Here is a 23,653-nt window from a genome sequence, read left to right as displayed (position 1 = left end):
TCTCCAGTTATGTGAGCCAAAGGCCTTGGATCCTTCAAGCAATCTGCTTTCACTTTTGGAAAATTCTTAAAACATTGAACTCTGTTTCTGCTTTTCTTTTTCCTTTGGACAACGGCAGGTGTATGGTGATAAAGATGTTGATGGATTCTACCGAGGAGAAACCTGTGCAAGGCTGGGCCTGATTCCTTGCAACATGGTCTCTGAAATCCAAGCTGACGATGAAGAGATGATGGACCAGCTCCTGAAACAAGGGTTTCTCCCTCTGAATACGCCTGTAGAGAAACTAGGTAAGGGGACCCTCCATCTGAAGCAGAGTAACTTGTATCTCTATTGGCTCTCGTTAACTAGATAGCAGAGGGAGGGATCTGAATTCATAAGTCTGTTTCCAAGCAGGATCAGTCCTGGGTCTATGGTCTGATTACAGCTCAAATTAATTAAAACAGCCACCAAGAAAGTAAAAGCAAAATGTTTCTTTCTACTACTAAAGTACTTTAACCAAATAATATTTTCTTTAACAAGTTATTACTAGGGGTGGTACTACTGGTATTTTTTGGTTTAAGTCTATAAGACCCAGAAAAATTTCAGGATTCCTGAAAAAACCCAGATCTGAATACCAGTATGGTTGGGTTTTTTTAAATTAGATTATTTTTTAAGTTTTTGTTTTTTTTAATCCCAGATTTTTTCAGGTCCAAAACACCCAAATTGCAAAATGCCAGTAAAAAGTACCAGCCTGATCCTGGGGCTGTTTTGGCTTCTCCTGGTTCAAACCAGGCACTGGGAGAAGGCAGGCCAGCTGAAATTGCTGGGCCTGCAGGTAGCCAATGGTTCCCTGCATGTGCAGCCTTCTCCTCCAGCAATCGGCTCCCTGCAGGCACAGTTGGTCCCGGCTGGGCTGTCCTCTCCGGCCGCACGGGTGGCAGAAGGCAGTGCAGAGTTGCACCGGTGTGGGGAGCTCTCAACTCCTCACCAACCCAGCTGATCTTGGCCTGGCTTCTCTTGCAGCCCGGTTTAAACTGGGCTGCAAGAAAAGCCAGCCACAACTAAGGAGGTGGGGTGCTGAGAGCTTCCCCAGCTGATCCTTGGGCTGACTTCTGCAGTCCCTTTAAAGTTTAAAGGGATTGTATAAGCCTGCCTGACAAACAGCTGAGAGGCGGAGCTCATATTTACTCGAAATTCCCAAATATATCCAGGATTTTCTCAGGATCTTTTCCAGTTTTCCCAAGAAAACCTGCATACATTTGGGTAGCCGAAATATACTCGAGAAATACTATTTTGGGGTGGTACATTTTTGGCTCCGGTAGATCCCAATGCATGCCCCTAGTTATTATACAAGATGCCTTTTGCTTTGCCATAAGTACATGAAATACCATGATCTACTAACAGTGACAAAGCATAGTGGTATACAAAGAATAAATTATTTTTCTTTTACTTCTTACCATGAAAAGGCTGATCGCAGGCGGGGTTAATGATTCAGACTGCCATCAAATTATGAAGATAAACTGCTTAATTTTCTGGAAGCCAAGCTAGTAAACTAAGCCCCGCTCCACAATCCAGTCAGACAATTCCAGCGATAGTTCTTTAAAATAAATGCATCCCCAGGAATTTAGGGACTGCATTACCATCTGCAGCTCACTCAATTGCCCAAGTGTTCGGTTTTTACAAAGAGAGAGAAAAAGACCATTTCGAATAGCTTCATATCTTTCCCTCTTCTTTTGTTTGTATGCCTTCCTTCCTGAAGTCAACTGTGACCGTTTCAAAAAGAGTACACGCTCTGCCCACAGCAGATCCAGAAAGTCTAAAAGAGGTCTGTGCTGAAAACAAAACTGACCCGATCACATGTTGATGTAGTGAAGCACTTTGAGCTGCCTCATCCGATACTCCTTTTACAGCTTCAAATACTGGCAGAATACAGGCCCTAACAAATAGCCCTTCAGCACTGGGCTTAGGCATCGTCCTGTGCACCAGTATCACAGTTGGGTACTTTACTCACAGCGGAGGGAGGGACTGAAATATTACCCCAAGTCCTGTTAAGCAAGCAAGCACCTACTTTCTTAATTTGTCATAAGCAATGGCGTCCAAACTGTTGTCTTGGGAACCATGGGTTCCTCATAAGATTAATGGCGAGAGATCTCAGATGTCCATGAAAGGCGTTTTGTCGACCCACATTGGCCTTCCCCTGAAATGCAGATAAGACATTTTGGGGTAGTGGCTAAGAGTGCAGACGCTAATCTGGGAGATTCCCCACATGCAGCTGCTGGTGTGACCTTGGGTCAGTCATAAATTCTTTCAGAGATGTTTTCTCAAGGGCAGTTCTTGAGAGAGCTCTCTCAGCCCCACCTACCTCACAGGGTGTCTGTTGTGGGGAGGGGAAGGGAAAGGAGATTGTAAGCCATTCTGAGACTCCTTCAGGTAGTGAAGAGTGGGGTATAAATCCAATCTATTCTTCTCTTCTTCTTTCATTCACACAATGATGATCAGATGGAATATGGACTAAATGCATACCCTAGAGGGTGCACTAAACTCACCCCCAGCATACTGAGAGCCAACATTCATGGGGTGCATACAAGTCATGACTGAAATTGCAAACACTAGCCTGATGTCCCACTAACCACTGGCTCTTGAGCTCGCTGCCTTAGCTGTAGGTTTTCACCAGGCACTGTCTGAATGTTCATCATCACACAGCCATGAGGGCTAGGAACTTATTAGAACACTGACATCCTCAGGATGTGAAGATAAGCTAGATAGAAGATTCTGGAATTGTAGAAAGTGAGGGCCAGAGTATGCACAGCTCTGAGGACTGAGGTGGGAAGTATCTGGATCACATCTTTGTAGCTCACACACCGCAAAAGTCACAAAATATAGCAGCTAGGATCCACAAAGCAGCTTAGGGTGGTGCCAGGGATACCACCAGTGGGGCTATTATGCTGAACCACTGGCACCCACCCCATGTCATGATCTGCTTTTGAAAGTGAGTGGAGTTCCCAAAGTGGTTTGTCATACGGCATGGGATACTGATGTTTGGTTTTATCTCCAAGGCCAGTATCTGCCTGCGATTAAGTCAATGCAAGATTCTTTGAGAAAAGGAGGCTTAACTCCCCCCCCTTCCTGCTTGTACACCCAGTTTGCATATACCCTCGCCTTCTCCATATCCTTTGTACAGTGCAGACTGGTGACTTCTCCAGCATCTGAGGAAGTGCTACAACTAGGAATTCAAACCAGCTGAAATTAAGTTATCATGCAGCTCAGGAAAAGGCATGAAGGTTCAGGTTTGTTTTGAAGGCCACTCTGCGCACCCTCAACTGTGGGGGGGGGGGGGGATTTGAAGACCCCCTCGGCCCCCCCCCCCAACCGGGGGGGGGGGGGAGAGAAGGGGCAGAGTTTGCCAGCAGCCTGTAGATGAAAGGCGAGCAAGCATCCTAACATAGCACAGAAACTCTATCAGGGACAAGCAGGTGGGGGTTAATTAAGGAGCCTGTAGCGGCCCTCGTCTCCCCCTTGGAACCAAGCGATGGCAAGACAGACGCAACTGGGGTGTGGGAGGAAGCTGTGCACTGGACGGGGGAACCAAGCAGTGAGCTGCCCCCCATGATAACAGCAGGGTGGATACAGATGACTGAGTGGTATGTATAAAACTTAGGTGAGCACCAGTGTTTCCTCCCAAGCTGAGTTAGTGTGAGCTAGCTGTTTTTTAGCCTCCAGCTGACAGATTTTGTCTAAGCTCAGTAAGGATGGCTCCAGAGCAAACTAATTTATGCAGGAGCCAAATCGCTCACTCACACCTTTAATGCCAGTGGCTCACAAAGTAGAATTTTTGCTCACAAGACTCCACAGCTTAGAGGGAGCATTGGTGAGCACCCAGAGGCATCAGTTGAACAGGATGCAAGGGCAAGCCTCAGACCTGAAACCTGGTCCTTCGGCATCTTCAAGGAGCTGGGATAGAAACTGGGGCACCATCTTGACCCGTAGACCTCATGGCTAGGGAGAAAGGACCCGGCCCACATCTCCTGAACAGTAGTACATGCTTGGTAAGGACTCTAGGCACCTGGAAATCAGGGATGTGCCAAAGAGGCCTAATGCGTCTGCATCCCATCATGCTTGCACTGCAGTTAGGCACAGAGCATGTTTTGCTAGATTCCTATACACTTGATGTAAAATTAAATAAACTGGGCCCTTTAATCATCCTGTCTAATGCTGTCAGCTCCCCTTATTCTGTGCCTGCCTGCAACTGGAGATCTGCTTTATGTAACAAAAATGGAATGGCTATTTTTACAGTATGTACAAAATTGTCTGGTGTTGCTTTGAAATCAACAGGAACCAGAGTTCAACAGCTTAGCTGCGCCTGAACCCAGTGAAGGTTTCAGTTGGTTTGAATTCGTGAGTTCCGTCTCCTGAGAAGGAAAGAGAACACCAGTCCCCAAACTTGTCCTTCAGACATTCCTAAACCACTAAAGCCAGTCTCTCTGCTGAGCATCTGCCATCAGTCTCCATAATGTTCTCTCACACTTTTGCTCCAAACGTCCATCACAAGACGACATTAATGAGCATGTTCCTGTTGCCATATTACCAGTGGCAAGAGTCATGCTTCTCTCTCCAGTTTGGAAGCCAAAAGTCATCAGAGAATCCCCCCCCCCCAAGTATTTAATGTTGACATATAACTCATTTCTCACTGTAGTTTTTTCACAAGTAGAATTTGCTCAAACTGCTGTTATTTCACTAAGAAAATGTGCATGTTTCTGGGGTAATTTTTGTTCCAAGTTAATAGCTGAGTAGCAAACAAAACATTTTGAAAGAGCCTTTGCCCTTCTGGCAGAGAAAACGACAACTTAACCATTCATGAGTTGAATCTGGATAAAATTAATTTAAAAACAATGAAATTAATCAACTGTGTATGTTTTGATTTAGAAGCTCTAGTTAGGTGGTTGCTTCTCCCCCACCCCGCAGATGTGCAAATCCCTTGTGGATCTTGCTGGATTCTATGAGCCACAACCATATGCCATGTATCACTGGGATAGGTTAGCATGGTCATTATAGCAGTCATGTTGTGCAGCCAGAGGTCATACGCTACTGTCATACTCTACATCATGGGGATACGTTAAGGTAGTTGCCCTGTTTCCATTTTGCACAACCAATTGCCCAGCCTTTGAGACTTCACTCCGTGAGATGGTGGGATACTGCTGGCCATACTTTTCTGTCCTGGGTCTAGATTGTGGAGTGTCCTGTCCCTGACAAAGGGTACCATTTAATGGAATGCATAGGTTGTCTTTTGCTCTTCTTGAAGTTTAAATGTGACAGCAAGGATGAGGGCAGAGAGTGTTTCCAGCCAATTGAAGCTGGGTCAGCTGGAAGCCACACTCTCCCAAGAAATCTTTGAAGTTCCCATCACATATTTTTAGACCTACACCAAATTTCTTTAGAGGTATGCCTAAAACTGAAAAGGTGTGATTGCAACATGCATGCGAGTTAAGTATACCTGTCAGGAAGCTGGCTGGGATACCCTGATGAGCAAACAATTTGCGGCAAACCCGAGTTTGCTACATAATGTATGAATTAGCCCCAGCAGTGTGGCAATTGAAAAAAAAGTGGGAATTCTTTTTTCATTAGACCTCGTGTTAGCGGAGTGGCAAGAGTCTTCTAGCCCTGAACTCAGATAATCTTAGAATGCTAAATTATGTTTCCCTGTGTAATAGAGTGCCAGCATTGCTCCCAACGTGGACTATTAATTCCCATCTCCAGAATGATCTTGATCAAGAAAGTGTCTGGCTAGAGAACAATGAAATCCATGCCTCTGCCAGCCTGGTACTGTAAGCAAGCAAAACCCACCTAGGAATTAGAAATTGTATCGATTAACCTCTGGTTATTTTTAAAGAAATGGTTACTGATGGATTGGTCCACCAGTCAGGCTCCTAGCAAATGGGCCCCAGTTGATTGAGAAACCTGCATCATTAGCTTGTCTAAAAATAACTTTGATAGCTTTCCCTCCTTTTGGTCGGAACAGAAAGGAGCCGGAGGAGCAGCCGCCAACCTGCCGCATCGACAAGGAGAATGGTGGCTCTGTATGACTACGACCCAAGGGAGAGCTCTCCCAACGTTGACGTTGAGGTATTCACTGAAGCAGCATTGAAACTCTCCTCAGAAACCTATACTGTTATTCATTTAGGGGATGGAAAGTGCCATTTCATGCCTTTTATGGTGGGAAACCATAGCCTTAAACAATTGTCCCTTAGAGAAGACTTTGTGGGTGATATCACATCAACCCCCAAATCAAGGTCTGCTACCACAGTGGTCTTTCCTCACACCCCGGATTCACTCAGCTTTGTGCTATTTTGTTTGAGCACACCCCTTTCATTTCTAGGAGAAGCTTGTTTTTATTTATTCCTGCAGGGACAAACATTATGAGAGCAGCAGGGATTTAAAGATGAGTTATAGGTGCCTATAGGAGATTTTGGAAGTCATTCATTCACAGGGTCACTGTAAACCAGAAGCAACTTGACAACACGCAACATGCAACTTAAGCAAAACATAACTATTTTCCTGCACGACATATCTGCCTAGACACTTTCACAGGGCTCTCTTGATTCCTTCTGTCTGTATTTCAGTAGCCCTTATCATCTACCTTTGCTGAGCCCATGATAACAGGGCAATCCGAAACTGTACAATTGATGCAGTTTGGCTTCAGGAGTGATGCTAACATGCCCCTCAGATGGTTCCCTGCTCAACAGAGAACAACTTTTGGAGTTCTTTGCTTCCCTGTTCAGCCCCACATGGGAGTACCAGCACTTCCACTGTAAATGCAGGAGCAGACGCATATACTGATCTGTTTGCCAGCCACCGGGAACAGCGTGAAATGCATCAACCCTTTGCAAGGAGCAAAATGAACACGGTGCTTTGTCTTGTATTCTTTCTACAGGCCGAGTTGACATTTTGTACAGGAGATATTATTACAGTCATTGGAGAAATTGATGAAGATGGTTTTTATTATGTAAGTGCTTTCCATCGGTCTCTGTCCCAGTTGCAGCATGCCCAGCCCTTCCTTGATTAGCCAGCAAGATCTCTTGGCTACCAGAGAGGAATGCCAGTCACAGCAAATGCTTAACTAGTTTTCCCAGTAGAAAAGAGCAAGAATCCAGTAGCACCATAAAGACTAACAAAATATGTGGTGGGGATGAGCTTTCGTGAGTCACTGCTCACTTCAGATATCTGATGAAGTGAGCCGTGATTCACAGAAGTTCCTACCCTGTCACATATTTTGTTAGTCTTTAAAGTGCTACTGGATTCTTGCTCTTTTCTGTTGCTACAGACAGACTGACATGACTACCCATCTTAGTTTTTCCAGGCAGCTTTGTCCACCAAAATCACAAACAGATGGTGTGGGCAAAGCAGTCTGTTTTGTCAGACTGCATCCATGCCAGCGAGAACTGGAGACAAATCCCTTATTCAAACCACCTTGTTCCCAAGCAAGAGTTTCCTCTTGTGTAGTACGAGTGAAATGCCTGACTTTGGAAGCCTTGATCTGCTGCAACATCCAACTGCAAGCACTTGGAATAAAACAGGTTTCTGGCCTGGTTTCTGGAGCTGAAACTCCTCTTCCCTCAAAACAGTCTCTATGCAGAGGCCATGACAGCTGGAGGTTAATTCAAGGCTTTCAGAATGAGGAAGCCTTCAGTCAGACTCCACGGAGAGGGAGCGGGAAGAGGGAGAAAGCATGAGAACAAGAATTCATGCACATCAGATGTTTTCTGGTTCTCCCCATTTCACACTTTGCTTGCAAACCCTCTCCAATGCAGCATACCTCCTTATTTTGACTCCTGCTATATTTGAAGAGCTGTAACAGACTAGAAATAGCCACGCTACCAGACTTGTATACAGCAAACGCAGAAGACTGGCAACTGCATACAATTCCTTTGGGTCGATCAGAGAGCTAGCTTCCTGCAGGCTCAGGCTGCGACTAGGGATGTGCATTTGGTTCGTCCGAACCGAATGCACCTCCGAAAATGGCCCATTTTGACCTCTTTTGGGCTGCTGCAGGCCGATTCAAATTCTCTGATCTGAATCGGCTTGCCGCCGAATTTTGGCAGCAATTCGGCCACATTATATCCTATGGGCCATTGAAGTCAATGGCGAAAACATAGGGTATATTCTGGGGGCTGGAGGGGAGGGGGTTTGAGGGGGAGGCACCAAACTCGCAGGGTAGCTGCTGGAGCCTCTCCCCAAGATTTCAACCACGTTTCACCAGCATTTGATCCCGCGGTTCAACTCTACGTGGCAACCTGTTTGGGGGCCCGTAAAATTGGACCCCCTGGTCCAATGCTCTTGAAACGTGGTTGGTATCTTGGGGAGAAGCTCCAGCAGCTACTCTGCGAGTTTGGAGCCTCTCCCTCAAACCCCCTCCCCTCCAGCCCCCAGAATATACCCTATGTTTTCGCCATTGACTTCAATGGCCCACAGGATATCATGGGGCTGAAACTGACATTCAGCTGGCCCAAAGACTCCTGAATAGCTTGTACTGCTGAAATTGACATGCAGGAGTCTTTATGCCAGGCCGAAATTAATTCTGCCGGATTCGGCCAAATCCGAATCAGCCCAAAGTTTTCTTTTTGCACACCCCTATCTGCAACAGGGCCAGACACCCCCTTAGGTTTTTCTGTAGCATGAGGAGCAAAAGGTGAACAGGGAGCAAGGCAGGCCATTTGCACAGACACATTCTGTGCATCCCTTTGATTCAATTCTATTTGTGTGAAAAGTAACATCACCTTTACATTGCTCTAAAATGTTTGATTACAACCAAGTTCCTTTCTATCCCTCACTTTCTCCTTCATTGTGTGCAGGGTGAGCTTAATGGCCAGAAAGGTCTGGTTCCTTCAAACTTTCTTGAAGAAGTGCCTGATGATGTAGAAGTCTATTTATCTGATGCCCCATCACGATATGCTCCTCAAGATACGCCAATGCGTACGAAAGCAAAAAGGGTAAGCAAGCATTAAAGAAAAACACACATTGTACTATTTGTTTTTCCCTTCTTGTATACCATTTCACACCGAGTTGTCTCTCTCTCTTTTTTTTTTGGTATTTTAAAATCCAGCACTTTGTTTTCAGGAAATACTTGGGGAGAGTTAAATGCAGAAATAGCACATTCATCTGCCAGTGTGTATAATACCATGGACATTAAGAATGAACCATTAATTTTGTTTGGTTCATAACAATGTAACTTTAGTTTCACACGCATTTTCTACCTTGTACAAGTATTTACTCCCACAGCACGTAGATTTAGATAGCAGCAGAACAGGGCTTGGAAGGGGGGAAAATATAGGACAGATGTTGCCGTGGGCACTGCCCATAGGTCATAAGCCCTTCCAAGGTTTCCTTAACTGCCATTGTGTTCCCCACCCTAGGACAAATTATTCATATGTAGTGTCTCACTTGTCTTCTTTCATCACTGCAGTTTTTATATATTATATTTTATATATATTTTTATTTCTTTGCTCATCTGCTTGGGAACAGAAGAAGAGTGTTCATTTCACACCTTAAAAAAGGCAATGTAGCCTTCACGTAAGTGAGCAACTGAAGATACCAATAAAGATACCACCCCAAGCTAGCTGGCAATATCTAATGCAGCCATCCTGGCACTTAAATGTGCAGAAACTAAATGAGAAATATGTCTCCAAAAACACTCTTAGCCCTGGTTGGTTGCAGATTTTCCTGTTATGCATATTTAAAACCAACTTCTAGGGCATATGTAGTCAGAAAAACATGACCAAAATTGACTGTTGTTTCACAGTTCTCTTTCTCCTTGTATTCAGGGCTCATGTTGGTAAAAGGTTAACATTTGGAACATATTTCTTACTCAACTTAATGTTTGTTTGCATTTTAAAAAGTGTTCCTAGTGTCTAACTCCAAAGAGGAGCTGCATATTGCATTGTTAGCCAATCTGGGAGGAAAGTCCCAACTCAAGAAGGGGCAAAAAAAAAAAGCACAAAATCCCAACCCTCCAACAATAAGCATAACACTGTAAGCAGATAAGAATGGCAGTTGCAAAAATGGTAGTTATTTCTGAAACCTCTAACCTCAAATATCTGCTTAAACTGTTTGCCTTAAAATGTTTCTTCTGGTCAGCAGTAATGCAAGCCTGCCTCTGGCAATACCCACGCAGTAATGCTCATTACAATGCCAGTTTCCACACCTGCATTTGCAAAGCACTCAGCCACTCTTTGGTTTATCAATGCAATAACTGTCAATGTGAACCTTGCAGCTCAACCCGTGAATGAATGCATTAGAACTCACTCTATGGTATCTTCAGGTGTACGTTGGGGTGCTTCTACAGAGTGGTTTCTTTTGATTTGGTTTTCTTCATTAGATGAAGACCTTGATTTGCGACCAAAGGAAGCTTGTGACCCCCTTTTGCTTAATTTTACCTTCATCTATCATATAGATTCTGTCATAGCTGCTGGAAAGAACTGTGATGAGCTTACAGTATTAAGCAAAAACTGTAGTTACTAGGGGCTCAGTTGTTTCTTCTCAAGTGATTCTTCTACATATCTGTGCAACATGTCACCAAGAAATCATATTTTACCTTGAATGTGTAATCGCATTGCCAACACAAGCAGCAAGGGGCTTCAAGCTTTCTTTGATTACAATTAAGGTTCATTTAGCTTTTTCTTTCAACCAGTGTGCCATTTTCTCAAAATATGTATATACAGAATGGTCAACAAAACAAAGAACAAAACAAAACAAAAACAAGCATTCATAGGATCTCAACAATTAGTGTTCTAATGTATTATCTTCACAATTGGTGATTTCTGGAAACTGGCTGGTGTATATAGAACTTGCCACTTGTAGTATGTATCCCACTTATTCATGTCCGCTGAATCACCACTAACGTATTAAAATACAAAAAGCAATTTGATTTTTGGCAAAATCCTATCCTGGGTTACTGTTTTTAAAAAAGCAAAAGGCCATGAGAAGTCAAGTTTTCACTTCAGCTGTATATGCTGCCCCTTGTGAATTTTTGGTAAGCACCACAAGTTCTTTTCGTCTTGTGGCATAAAATAAAAGGATTGTCCAAACCCCTCCCCCCAAAACCAAGTGCATAATTAAACAAAAAGAAATTGTTACCAACTTTCTTGTTGTTGCTGGCTTTCAAAGCATTCAGTAAACTGTAATAATGTACCTACTAGGTTCCTCCTGAGAATACAGGTACATCACCAAGGAGAGCACCATCCCCCACAGTCCATCTCCATTCGGGGTCACCTACGTCATCTGTGGGTTCTGGTAGTCCCGGGAGAGGCAGGGAATTGTCCTCGAAAAAGAAAAAGGGGCTGCTCTCCAAAGGGAAGAAACTTCTGAAAAAGCTTGGTGCAGTGAAATGAATTCGTGTTCTTCTGGACAACCTGTAAAGCTTCCGATATATGTATTTTTTTTAAAAAATAAAATTTTACAAACACTTCAAAACTAGGGCTTTCATGACTATTCAGAACATCTTTTTACAGAGCCTAGCCATTTCTTAGTACATTCCAACATCAGCAGAAACATCTGACTTGTTAAGTTACTTAAAATCCTGTGGTGAGGAGAAAACACATACACAAATCGACGTAGCATTGCTACCCAAAAGCACAGTGTTGCCAACTTGCATCTTTTTCTTTAAAACGAAAAGGGAAGACTGAAGGGATTAAGGAACATCAGGAACCATTCATTTTACAAGGCAACTTTCCTCCTCTTAACAATTTACATTTTGGTGCATTTTCCACCCTTAAAAGTGGAGAAAGGGAAATCTTGTTCTTTGATCCCCTCTTCAACCGTTCATTCCCTATCTTCTTTACACATAAATGGTCTTGAAACTCCTAGTTTATTCCGCCTTGATGTTTGCCTTATTAATGCACAATGATTTGTACTGTCTAAACTATACAGCGTATACTTTGTATGTACTGTGTATTCAACTTGTCTTTCCATCCTCACCGAGACATTGGTAATATAAAAGATCCAAGTTAATTGGTGTTGCTGACTCCGTTCAGTGTCTGATGTAATTCTTGGGAGTCTGAAAGTGTTGTGCAAGATGCATTTTTAAACATCTGTGTAAGTTCTGCTAGTCAACCTTTCAAGTACATTAAAAGCCAGATTTACTGCATACACTAGCCAGAAAATGCACACCCTGTTCAAGCCATTTTTTAAAAAAATACAGGCACTGGTACTGGAAAACAAAGGTTTCAGTATTCCAACATCTAGAGAAGTGTTTTTAAAAAATGTATCTTGAAACGCAGATTAAAGCTGGACACCATTTTTGGGGTATTGCTGATACTTGGAAAGTATTCTAGACCCAAACGTGAGGAGGTACTACAATGAGAAAGTTGTGTTATTTACTGGCCTTCACCAGGAAGAGTCATTAAAATGGATATACAAAATGCAAGGTTTGCCACATGTTATTTCTTGTTATTGGCATTACAATCTAGAAGGAAAAGAGATGTAGTTGCTGGCAGACATATTCGGCTGTTACTCTTTTGTAACTTGTCCATTTGTAAATTCTTTTTACTGTTTATACATACTTTTCAGACTGCCTTTCTTTTTGTAATTGATGGAAGGTTTATAATATGAATGATCAAAGCTTTTCCCCATTGTGTCTTCAAAGAAATATAATGTAAATTCCTGTAAAATAATCTTGTGTGCTAGATTTATGAAATTAAAGAAAAACACTGGCCTAAATTTGTGGTAAAGTATTGTGTGGGCGTGTGCATGTGTACAGTTGTTCATGTGTAAAAATATTTTATATAAATAAATTTGATATTTTGTAGAAGTTTGTTGCCTCTTTACTCAACAAATTAAAACTTGCCAATACTAGAGGCAGCACTTGCAAACACCACATACCATCGTATAACAAAACAACCTTTAGAAATCCTACTTATGCCACATCCTTAAGTGACCCTTTACAGGTACCCACACTAATAGTCCTACGCAGATATCAGCTTAATTCCTTTCAACCAGCCAAATCTGGAAGCAAGAAGAAGAGATTGGATTTATACCCCGCCCTTCACTTGGAGTCTCAGAGCGGCTTACAAACTCTTATCCCTTCCCCTCCCAACAACAGACACCCTGTGAAGTAGGTGGGGCTGAGAGAACTCTGACACAAACTGCTCTTTTTCAAGGACAGCTGTGCCAGAGCTTGTGACTGACCCAAGGTCACATCAGCAGGTGCAAGTGGAGGAGTGGGGAATCAAACCCAGTTCTCCCAGATTAGAGTCCACACACTTAACCACTACACCAAACTGGCTCTCTACATCAAACTATGCTGCACTGCACTGATTTATAGAATCAGAGTTGAAAAGGGCCATACAGGCCATCTTGTCCAACCCCCCGCTCAATGCAGATCAGCATAGGGCACTCATGACAAGTGTTTGTCCAGCCGCTGCTTAAAGACTGCCAGTGAGGGGGAGCTCACCACCTCCCTAGGTAGTTGATTCCACTGTTGCACAACTCTGACAGTCAAAAGGTTTTTCCTAATATCCAGCTGGTACCTTCCTGCCCTTAATTTAAGCCCATTATTGCGAGTCCTATCCTCTGTTGCCAACAGGACCAGCTCCCTGCTCTCCTCTAAGTGACAGCCACTTCAAGAGAGCAATCATATCCTCCCCCCCCTCAACCTCCGCTTCTCCAGACTGAACATTCCCAAGTCCCTCGGCTTTTCCTCATAGGGCTTGGTGTCCAGGCTCCCAATCATCCTTGTCACAGCAGGACTATGACATCTTGCAGTTTTGATGTTATGCCTCTGTTGATACCCCCCAAGATTTCATTAGCCTTTTTTTTTTTTTTTTTGCTGCATCACACTGGCTGCTCACATTTAACTTCTGGCCCACCTGTACCCCAAGATCTTGTTCACACACTGCTGCCCAGAAGTGTATCCCCCATCCAGTATGCATGTTCCTCATTTTTGTTACCCAGATATAGAACACGGCACTTATCCTTGTTAAATTGGATCTTGTTCACATCCGCCCTCTTTTCCAGTGTGTTCAGATCTCGCTGAATTGTCTCTCTCTCTTCTGGTGTGTTCCCTGCTGCTCCCAATTTGGTGTCATCTGCAAATTTAATGAGTTAGCCCCTCCAACCCCTCATCCAATTTTTAAAAAAAATATTGGAAAGTGCCAGGTCCAGAACCGAGCCATGTGGCACCCCACTGGACACCAGATGAAATGCCATTGACAACTACTCTTTGAGTGCAGTTCTCCAACTAGTTCCCTATCCACCTAACTATCCTAGACTCCAGTCCACAGTCCTCTAGTTAACCCATCAGAACATCATGGAGAACCCTTTTGAAAGCTTTACTGAAATCCAGGTAAATTTGTACAATCAAGAATAAAAGTACTGGTAGCTTCTGTAACTAACGTTCAAAGGTTAGCTTTTAACTGATTGCTTTCTACAATCTCACCAAAGGCACTTTGTATTAACGCTCTGCTCTGGTAATAAACCCAGATTTATCTAACTCTACTAGATTCTGTAATGGGGTGTTGGCCCTAACCATACAAGACTGACACTCATTATTTCTGAACATTCCACCTCCAGTTATACTGATCTTGTCTATTTCTCCGGTACCCTCCAAAAACAAAGCCATGTGTACAAAACATTCAAATAAAATGTGCTTCAACACAAATAACTTTACTGGAAAAGGGATTACACAACAATTTTATACTACAGCATAAACTTTTTTTTTAAAGTCTGCAAAGAAAACAGAACGCAGTGCAGTCAAACTTCTGTGGCTGGCACCTAATAGTCATACCTTGACAGAGGTGAAATAGCACAGCATGATGAAGCAAACATCTAGTAGCCCAGCTTTGAGAACTTGAAGGCTTCCTCTTTTAAGGAAAATTTGCACCATAGGGATTTTTTTTCTTTCCATACTTGGGCAGGTTCACAAGTAATACAGATTCTCCGCAAGAGACAAGCTGGGTTCTCTGTGAATGCTCTGGCCCACCAAGAACGCCAATTTATGGGCATACTGACAGGGAGCAGGCACTCTAATAACACCCTGTGGAGAAGACAAGTTACATGTAGTATTGTCTCTTTTAGGAAGACAGCACACATGCCCTTCCCTTGAAGCTAAAGCTGCTGCCTTCCTAGTGATACAATGGCAAAGCACTCATACACTGATCTGTTTCCAGGACAAATATAGTCAGCAGGTTTGACATTGGAAGTCCTTCCTCCTATGTGGCATAAAACATAAGAAGTGCCATTTCAGGCTCTTCCTCACACCCTCAGACATGAACTCATTGAGGTCTTTGGGCTGTCCTCTCCAACAGAGGAAATAACATTAAAAACAGTCAGAATTAGAAGGAAGCTGGGAATTTTGTCATGAGGAATAAAACCTCGATGCCTCCATTATTTGACTTAAGTCCAGATGCATATGAAGCTGCCTTATACCAACTCAGACCAGTCGTCTATCATATCAAGATCAGTGTCTATTATGACTAGAAGTGGCTGTCCAAGGCCTTGTGCTTAGATTCTTCACTATATGATCCTTTAAACCAGAGGCATCAGGGATTGAACCCAGATTTTTCCACATTCAAACAGATACTCTACTACTGAGTCACGGCCCCTCCCTACATAGTTTACATTCCAGACTACACTACACTATTCACACCGGATGGCACAGCCTTTTCACAATGACCCTTCCTCATGTGAGATCCCGCACAGAAGCTGCTGTACATGGACAAAGAAAACAGGTCCCCGTCCCCCCAACATAGTGTAATTCTAATACTTACTGGCCAATTATAGTACATATGACAGAGCTTGTATGTTAATCGTTGCATGTAGTCTGGCTTCAACGCACTATTGTCATAGATGACATTGTAGTGAGTTGGGGAAACGCTGCCGGTTCTCACAGCCTGACTCACAATGAAGAAATCATACCTATGATGGGGGAAAAAAGCCATATGACACAACTTCATGTTTAGTTCACCCAATTCCACTCCAAGTTTACCATCTGGAAGCCCTACTTCCTACTTCATATCAAGGATTTTCTTAGTCTGGAATTTCTAAATTCTCTCCCCAGATATAGGGGGAACACAGCAAAAAATTACTGCTTTGTTGAAGCATAAACTGAAACTCACTTACATTCTGTATAACTAAAAAACAGATTATAAAAATAGGCCCAAGACTGATAGTGCAAAATCAGGTAAAAATATATATTTTATTACTCAGTTAAATTTTTTTAAACTCCCTATGCGTTTTGCCAACAGGCTCTGTCAGGGGAATCTGTTCCGTCTTGCAGTAGTTCTTCAAAAAGAGTAAAGATCAGTAGCAAATTGTCACTGGAAGAACTTTACTACGTTCTAGCATCCAGCTGATGTAATCTCAGATTAACAAAATAATTATAAAAATACCAATATTTATTATGGTGTACACATTAGTAAAAGATAAAACAGGTTAAAAGAAATGATCCAGATATCAGACTCTTAAAACTTTTTACACACAGAGCTGATAGTTTTACAAATACAACTGATCAGTTGATTACTACATTTGATGGAAGAGATGCACATCCAGACACATTGGATATTTGTTACCAGAACAATTTGGAGACCCTGTGCAGTTACCATGAGATATAATCCATGGCCTACTGTGTAAACTTTTAGCAACTGCACACCACATGAGAAAGCAACACCTGGCTCTAAAAAAAAAAATCTTTGTTCATATACTTCTGGATGGGCATTGTTTTACAATAGTAATATTGACCACTGAGGAAGGCCCTAAGGGGCCGAGACGCATATGGTCTACTGGTCATAAGATATACCCATCAATTGTATATGTAAAACTATCAGCTGTGTATGTAAAAAGTTTTAAGAGTCTGATATTTGGATCGTTTCTTTTACCTATTTTATCTTTTACTAATGTGTACACCATGATAAATATTAGTATTTTTATAACAACTTATTTTGTTAGCTTGACCCTCATATATCATCGTCATATCTTGAGCTGAGTCCCCCCCCCCCTTTCTCGGTTTTTGTAACCTCAGATTAGACATGGCAAGTGGAGGACCCCGTGAGGACTCATGGGAGGGGGCAGGAAGAGTTTGATGACCCCACTTCTCTCCCTCTTGGTTTTTCTCCCCCTCTAGGCAGCCTCTGTCCCCACTCGCTCACCCTTTTTGTTGCCCCCCCTTCATTCTAATTTTTCAACTTTAACCCCCCCCCCCCCAAATCCTTTTCTTCTATCCATCCAATCTTTTTTTTTGGCTCTCTGATCACCTTCCTTTCGCCACTGCCAGGCCTGGAGCAGCTCTTGGTGCCCCCACTGCCGCCACTGATGAGACCAGAGTGGCTTCCAAACCCTACTTTAAAGCTGAGTGCGTTGCCTGCACATGCACAGACAACATTTTGTTTAGTTTTGGGGGAATTTAACCCCAATGTATTTTTTTAACAGTTCAGATTTTTCTGCAAACTTGAGGGTTCCCCGAGTTTGCAGAAAAAATCTGTTTAGCGTCAGTGTGACCCAACCTGCAGATTTAGATATCTGTAGATAGGGGCCAGACTTCAGTATTAGATATACAGATTTACTAGCCACTAGGGAACATATATTCCATGTTGTACATTGCCCCGAGTCCTGTTCCTACAGGGGAGGGTTCTTTAAGATCCAATTTAATAAATACAGTTTTAGAGTCTATAAGGCATTACTGTGAATGGAAAACCCAAAAGTACATCTGACATACTGCTGAAATTCAGTAAACATCCCTACTGTTACCAAAGTTGCATCTTTGAAATAAAAATACAAATACATCAGTAGCTACTACCCAATCAAAGATCCAGATTACTAAAAACAATTTGGCATAAGCAATCCCATCTCTTCTAATGTTCTGAGACACAAGCTTGAAATAAAAAAACATTTCAATTGTCCCTTAGTTATACAAGCCATATTTTTTCAAGTTGCTAATATTTACTTATGCAACTTACCACTCTGGTCTGGTAACTTCTAAATCAATCACTGTGCCTGGTGGTGGATTCTGAAGTCTTCCCCCAACTTGCGCAAAGAATCTGGTATTCACACGCTTCTTCACCACTATTACTGTTAACTTAGGACTTTAGACAATCATATATGTAGTTTAGGTTCAGACTATTAGAATAAAACACTTCTATTTAACAATCTCAGGAGATATTTGGCACTGTATTCCACCACTAGGATGTTTTTTTTTTAATTACTATTCTGAAGCAGTGGCGTGAGCAGCAATTTTAAGAAAACATACAAAAAACACAGTAATAAAAGCAAACCAAACTGAACATGGAAGTCTCTTAACCTCTGCCAACTCCATTCCTCCCCCTATAGAAATCTGGCAGTGACAAACCCCACAGAAACAAGTTACAAAATTGTGGCAAGGCCTCTGAACCTGTTTGAGCTTCTGAACTACTGTTCTGCTAGACACAAAACTCATGATGTGGGCACCAAACTACTACCCACAATTCAAGATTTAAAAACAGGAATTCAAGATTGTAAAAGGTCAAAACCAGTATAATGTTTGGCCCATAATGTTACTATAAGGCAGTGAAGACTTTTTACAGTCCACTATATTCCATGCTAGATAAAACCTCCTATAATGCATTAAGAGCAGTCAACTTTTGAAGCATCCATTATTGTGTCTGTTCTAGGAAAGCTCTTTTTTTTAAGCATAAGTAAAGAGCACTGCAAGGGTTCAGAGCATGTATTCTTCTTCACCAATGAAGAGTAGCCCAATCAAGCTAGTTTATCTTAGCTACCAGATGACACTGATACTGTCTCCTATGTTTGTTAGCCAACATGCACTGTTATCAACTATCATGGCCTAACCTGTAGTCTTTCCCAACAGCTTTCAAGCATTCCAAAAATTGAGGGACTTCATAGTTAACCAAGGTTTTCAGCTGACCATCTCCAACACCATCTCGATATACAATAATGCGGGCAGGCATGCGGTTGTTGTAGGTATACCATGTCCTTAAAGCAGCTTCAGGAAAAAGCATCCGCAGAGCAAATCATTCCTCTTACAAAATTTAATGCTTAGGCGTATACCCTCCCCACCCCTAGCCAAGAAAGGCCATGCTGAAAGTCTACTTGCTGAAACAAACCAAAGCGTAAACTGGACACCCCCCCCCCAAAATCAACCATAGCCTTTGAAACACGCAATGTTCTATGAACAGGCAAAAGGAAAATGAATGTAATACAAGGTGTCTAGAACCCAAGAAGTTTTTAAAAGAGAGAGAATTATTAGAGAATTGAGTGCTATGGGAATCACTAAGACAGGGAGGAGAATTAAAACTTGTTATCCTAATAAAAACTATCCCATTTTACCATCAAGACAATCTTGCAAAGTCTTCATAACTAAGCTTTTAATTTAATATTCAACCTATTCATACAAACCAATTACCTGCAGTCTTCTGCACTCTATTTGCATGATTAAGAGTAATACAAAGTTGCTAGTTTCTGACGTCTAACATATAGCTTAATGCGCACCAGGTGGGTTGGTTTTCCTCAGTACCTTACACAGAACTTTCAACATTACAAATCTCATTGTTGAAAAAAGCTGACTTAAGAGGAAAAATGCCACACAACAGATCAGTTATGAAATGGGAAAGCTTACCTTGCAAACAAACTTTGAGCCCATCTACAAGTTCTTGCCCACGATCCTGAACGACACATCGTGAATACCAACTGCCGAGAGAGCAAGAAAAATGTGAATACCAACGGCAAAGAGCATCAGTGTATATACCTTAGCATTGGTAATTGAAATTGGGGGAGGCCCCAGGTCCAGATGACATGCTGCCTAAGCTAATTAAATCTACTGTCACATGATATTCCTATTAGCATCTTATTTACATGTATCAATAACTCTGGTACAGATGCTAAAAGCTGAGTCAAAAGAATAATTATTCCAGTCTATAAGAACAACAAGGGTCTTGCTAATTACTAGCCAATTAGTCTGCTTTCTGTAACTGGGAAAATGTATGCCAGCTACCTTTCTAAGTGTAGCTAGATGCCAGCAAAATCCTGTGCAAGAGCAAACTGGCTTTAGCGCAGGCAACTCTACCTTAGAATTGCCTCACGTTATCACATCTAGTCAAGAAATGCAGGGATCCAGGAGAAACTGCAGCTTTTATTGATCTCAAGTCAGCTTCTGACTTGATTTCAAGAAAACTTGTTGGGATGACGCTCACAAAATCCACACTGGAAAGCCAACTGCTCTCTCTCTCTGTGTGTGTCAAGTACCATCAAGTCACTTCCAACTTATGGCCACACTATGAATCAATGTTCTCTAAAATGTCCTATTGTTAACAGCCTTGCTCAGGTCTTGCAGACTGAGGACTGTGGCTTCCTTGATTGAGTCAATCCATCTCAGGTTGGACCTGCTCTTTTCATACTTTTAGTTGAGGGCAGCAACTGGTACCCTTTCTTTTGTCCCTATGGCCCCCACGTGCCCTTCCCTGCCCCATTGTACAGGACAGAAGCATAGCCAGCTAAGGGGGAATCACTATATTGCCATCCTGGATTGGCTTAGTTTATTGATCTACTGTAGTATTCTTATTTATACTGACTATATCTTAAATGTTTAAGATTTTAAATCATCCAGAGCCTGCTTACAGGGTGGGTGATTCATAAGTTTAAATAAATAAATACATTCAACTTTTCCTAGCATTATTGTCTTTTCCAGTGACTAGTCTTCTCCTAATGTGACCGAAGAATGATCGCCTCAGTTTACTAGTAAAATAAATTTAGAGTCCAGTGTCACCTTTAAGACCAGCAAAGTTTTATTCAAAGTATGAGCTACTGTGTGCAAGTGCACTTTTTCAAATACACTGGAAGGAAGGTAAGGTTCAAACTTACAGACGGGCTGAACAGTGTTAATGTGTAACATGAAAACTAAAAAACAAGCTAAGGTTATAAGGTCAACAGCTGTAAAGCAATAAGGATGTCAAAATAGGACAGATTCTCCATTTACTCTTCTCAGGAATGGAGGTCACTTAATTTTTTTTTTCTTTTTTGAGGTCGCTATAGGGTATGTCGGAGCTGTGGTGGCTCAAGTGGTTAAGACGCTGAACTGCAGGCTGTGGAAGGTCAGTAGTTCAGCAGTTCGAGACTCGAGTGTGCCGCGTGACGGAGTGAGCTCCCGTCTCTAGTTCCAGCTCCAGCCAACCTAGCAGTTCGAAAGCAAGAAATTGCAAGTAGATAAATAGGTACCACTTCGGTGGGAAGGTAACAGCGTTCCACGTGCCTTGGTGTTTAGTCATGTCGGCCACATGACCACGGAAACATCTTCGGACAGCGCTGGCTCTTCGGCTTTGAAACGGAGATGAGCACTGCAACCCTAGAATCGGATTCGACTGGCTTTCGAACAAGGGAACCTTTACCTTTATAGGGTATGTCAGCCAAACATTCCAATATCCCTTGTATTATGTTCAGTATTCTAATATACTATTCTGAAAAAGAAATACAGTAAAATACGGAGGATTCTCTGTATGAGAATACATATGTGAGGACTGAATGAGTTAGCATATGTAATGAGATAAGAAACCAATACCCTTGTTGAGTCCTGGGGAGGTTTTTGTTCCAAGTGTTGTAATAACTTGTAATTCAACAATTCCCCTTTCCATTCTGAAGTTCCTTTGTAATAAAACAGCTACCTTGAGGTTACCCACTGAATGTCCTGAAAGGTTTCTCAGTCTTGTGATTCCTGATGTCAGATTTGCGTCCATTTATCCTCTAGCATAGGATCTGTTGACTGTATACATTTGTTTTTGGTAACTAGTTAACATTAATCACCAGCATAAGTGGGTCTAGGCAGAAGGTCAAGGGAAGGGTGGGTCTAGGCAGAAGGTCAAGGGAAGGATGTTGAGAAAAAGAAGGGCTCGGCACCCTTCCAGTCTACGACCCATCCCGAAGGAGGTCTGCAGTGGGGCTAGGATGAAGTACCCCCTTCCGTCATTGGTGTTGTGTAATGCCAGGTCCATCAACAATAAGACGAAAGTCCTTCAGGACTTCGTCATGGAACAACAGGTGGACCTGGCGTGCATGATTGAGACCTGGGTGCGGGACGGGGAGATGGTAGCTCTCTCCCAACTTGCCCCACCCGGGTTCTCAGTCCTAAATCAATCGCGGACTAAGGGGCGGGGGGGGGGAGGTGTGGTGATTTTCATTCGGGAGGCTTTCTCCTTCAGAGCGCTCCCCCCGCTGGAGATCATGGGCATGGAGTGTGTCGGCTTCGTGCTGGGGACTGTGGAGAGTTTGGCGATCTGGCTAGTGTACCAACCGCCTAACGCACCAGCCAGTAGCCTGCCGTCCCTGCTGGAGGCCATATCACGCTGGGCGCTGGAGCACCCTAGGCTTTGGTCTTGGGTGACTTCAACGTCCATGCCGATGATGTGGCTTCCAGCCGGGCTCCGGACCTGGTTTCGTCCATGGCGGCACTGGGACTCTCTCAATGTGTAACGATCCCAGGCCGGGCACACGCTCCAGGCCGGGCACACGCTCGATTTGATCTTCACGGCAGAGATTATAGTGGACCGGATTACTGCGGCGGCAGTACCATGGTCGGACCACTTTGCCCTGAAGGCTCGTCTGAATGCCCCACCCCAATCCTGTTTAGGCGGTGAGCAGATTTTAGCTCGCCCGCAGAACCAAATGGACCCTGTTGGGCTTCAGATGGCTCTGCGGAAGCCGATGCCCCCTGGCGGCTCATTGGATGAGCTTGTGGAGGACTGGTATGACCGACTCTCCACAGCCATCGATGAAATCACTCCCAGGCGCCCTCTGAGCTCTCGGCTGGCCCCTTGGTATACCCAGGGGTTGCGGCTCATGAAACGATAGCTAAGATGGCTAGAGAGATGGTGGCGGTGTGCTCACGATGAAGCATCAAGAACATCCTATAGGACGTTTATGAGATCCTATGAGATGGCAGTCAAGGCTGCTAAGAGGGAGTTCTGTGCAGCCAGGATTGCGTCTGCGAGCTCACGCCCAGCCCAATTATTTAGAACAATTCGGTCTTTGACAGCTCTGCCCCATGCCAGACAAAACAGTAGGGTATTGGATATTGGCTGTGAGGCTTTTGCGAGCAATTTCGCAGATAAAGTCTTGACGCTCCACCGTGACCTCCCTGCCACAATTGAAACAGTGAGCGAACTTGAGGCCCCTTGCGCGCCTTCGCGGGGTTTAGAATGTTTTGACCCGCTCAGTCTGGAGGAAGTTGACAGACTGCTCATATCTGTGCGCCCAACCACGTGCCATCTTGATCCGTGCCCTTCCTGGCTCATTAAAGCGGGCCACGAGGGGTTCCGAGGTGCCGTAAGGGAGATTATCAACAAGTCCCTCCTGGAGGGACGGTTCCCTGAGGCACTCAAGGAGGCGATGGTCCATCCTCTCCTGAAAAAACCAACTTTGGACCCGGCTGGATTGGCCAACTATCAGCCAGTGTCCAATTTGCCCTATTTGAGCAAATTGATTGAGAGGGCGGTGGCGACACAGCTTCAGAGCTTTCTGGATGACGCTTCTGTCCTGGATTCATTCCAGTCCGGCTTTCACCCAGGTCATGGGACGGAGACAATGCTGATCGCCCTGACTGACGACCTTCAGAGGCATCTGGATCGAGGTGGTGTGGCGGCACTGTTGTTGTTAGATCTGTCGGCTGCACTTGACACGGTCGACCACCAGTTGCTGACCCACCGCCTCG

The 23,653-nt window shown here is 43.4% G+C and overlaps 2 protein-coding genes across 2 annotated transcripts in view; one reads left to right on the top strand and one right to left on the bottom strand.

The window, feature by feature from the left end:
* The window catches only part of RIMBP2 (RIMS binding protein 2), a 103,062-nt gene extending 93,488 nt beyond the window's left edge, over positions 1-9,574 (top strand). Inside the window, exons 13-17 of the mRNA XM_015417868.1 lie at positions 119-287; positions 5,996-6,099; positions 6,908-6,979; positions 8,826-8,963; positions 9,496-9,574. Of these exons, the coding sequence (XP_015273354.1) occupies positions 119-287; positions 5,996-6,099; positions 6,908-6,979; positions 8,826-8,963; positions 9,496-9,522 (510 nt within the window). The 3' untranslated portion in view covers positions 9,523-9,574. The remainder of the gene's footprint in view (positions 1-118; positions 288-5,995; positions 6,100-6,907; positions 6,980-8,825; positions 8,964-9,495) is intronic.
* Positions 9,575-14,884: 5,310 nt separating this feature from the next.
* Positions 14,885-23,653, bottom strand: part of PIWIL1 (piwi-like RNA-mediated gene silencing 1) — a 41,664-nt gene continuing 32,895 nt past the window's right edge. Inside the window, exons 16-20 of the mRNA XM_015417867.1 lie at positions 19,574-19,644; positions 18,787-18,940; positions 17,919-18,044; positions 15,735-15,882; positions 14,885-15,001 (exon numbers count right to left, since the gene is read on the bottom strand). Coding sequence (XP_015273353.1) covers positions 14,885-15,001; positions 15,735-15,882; positions 17,919-18,044; positions 18,787-18,940; positions 19,574-19,644 — 616 coding nt within the window. The remainder of the gene's footprint in view (positions 15,002-15,734; positions 15,883-17,918; positions 18,045-18,786; positions 18,941-19,573; positions 19,645-23,653) is intronic.

The sequence above is a fragment of the Gekko japonicus genome, unplaced genomic scaffold (assembly GCF_001447785.1).
Source record: "Gekko japonicus isolate JY-2015 unplaced genomic scaffold, Gekko_japonicus_V1.1 scaffold328, whole genome shotgun sequence".
Classification (NCBI taxonomy): Eukaryota; Metazoa; Chordata; class Lepidosauria; order Squamata; family Gekkonidae; genus Gekko; species Gekko japonicus.
This window is presented reverse-complemented; position numbering and strand designations above follow the sequence as displayed.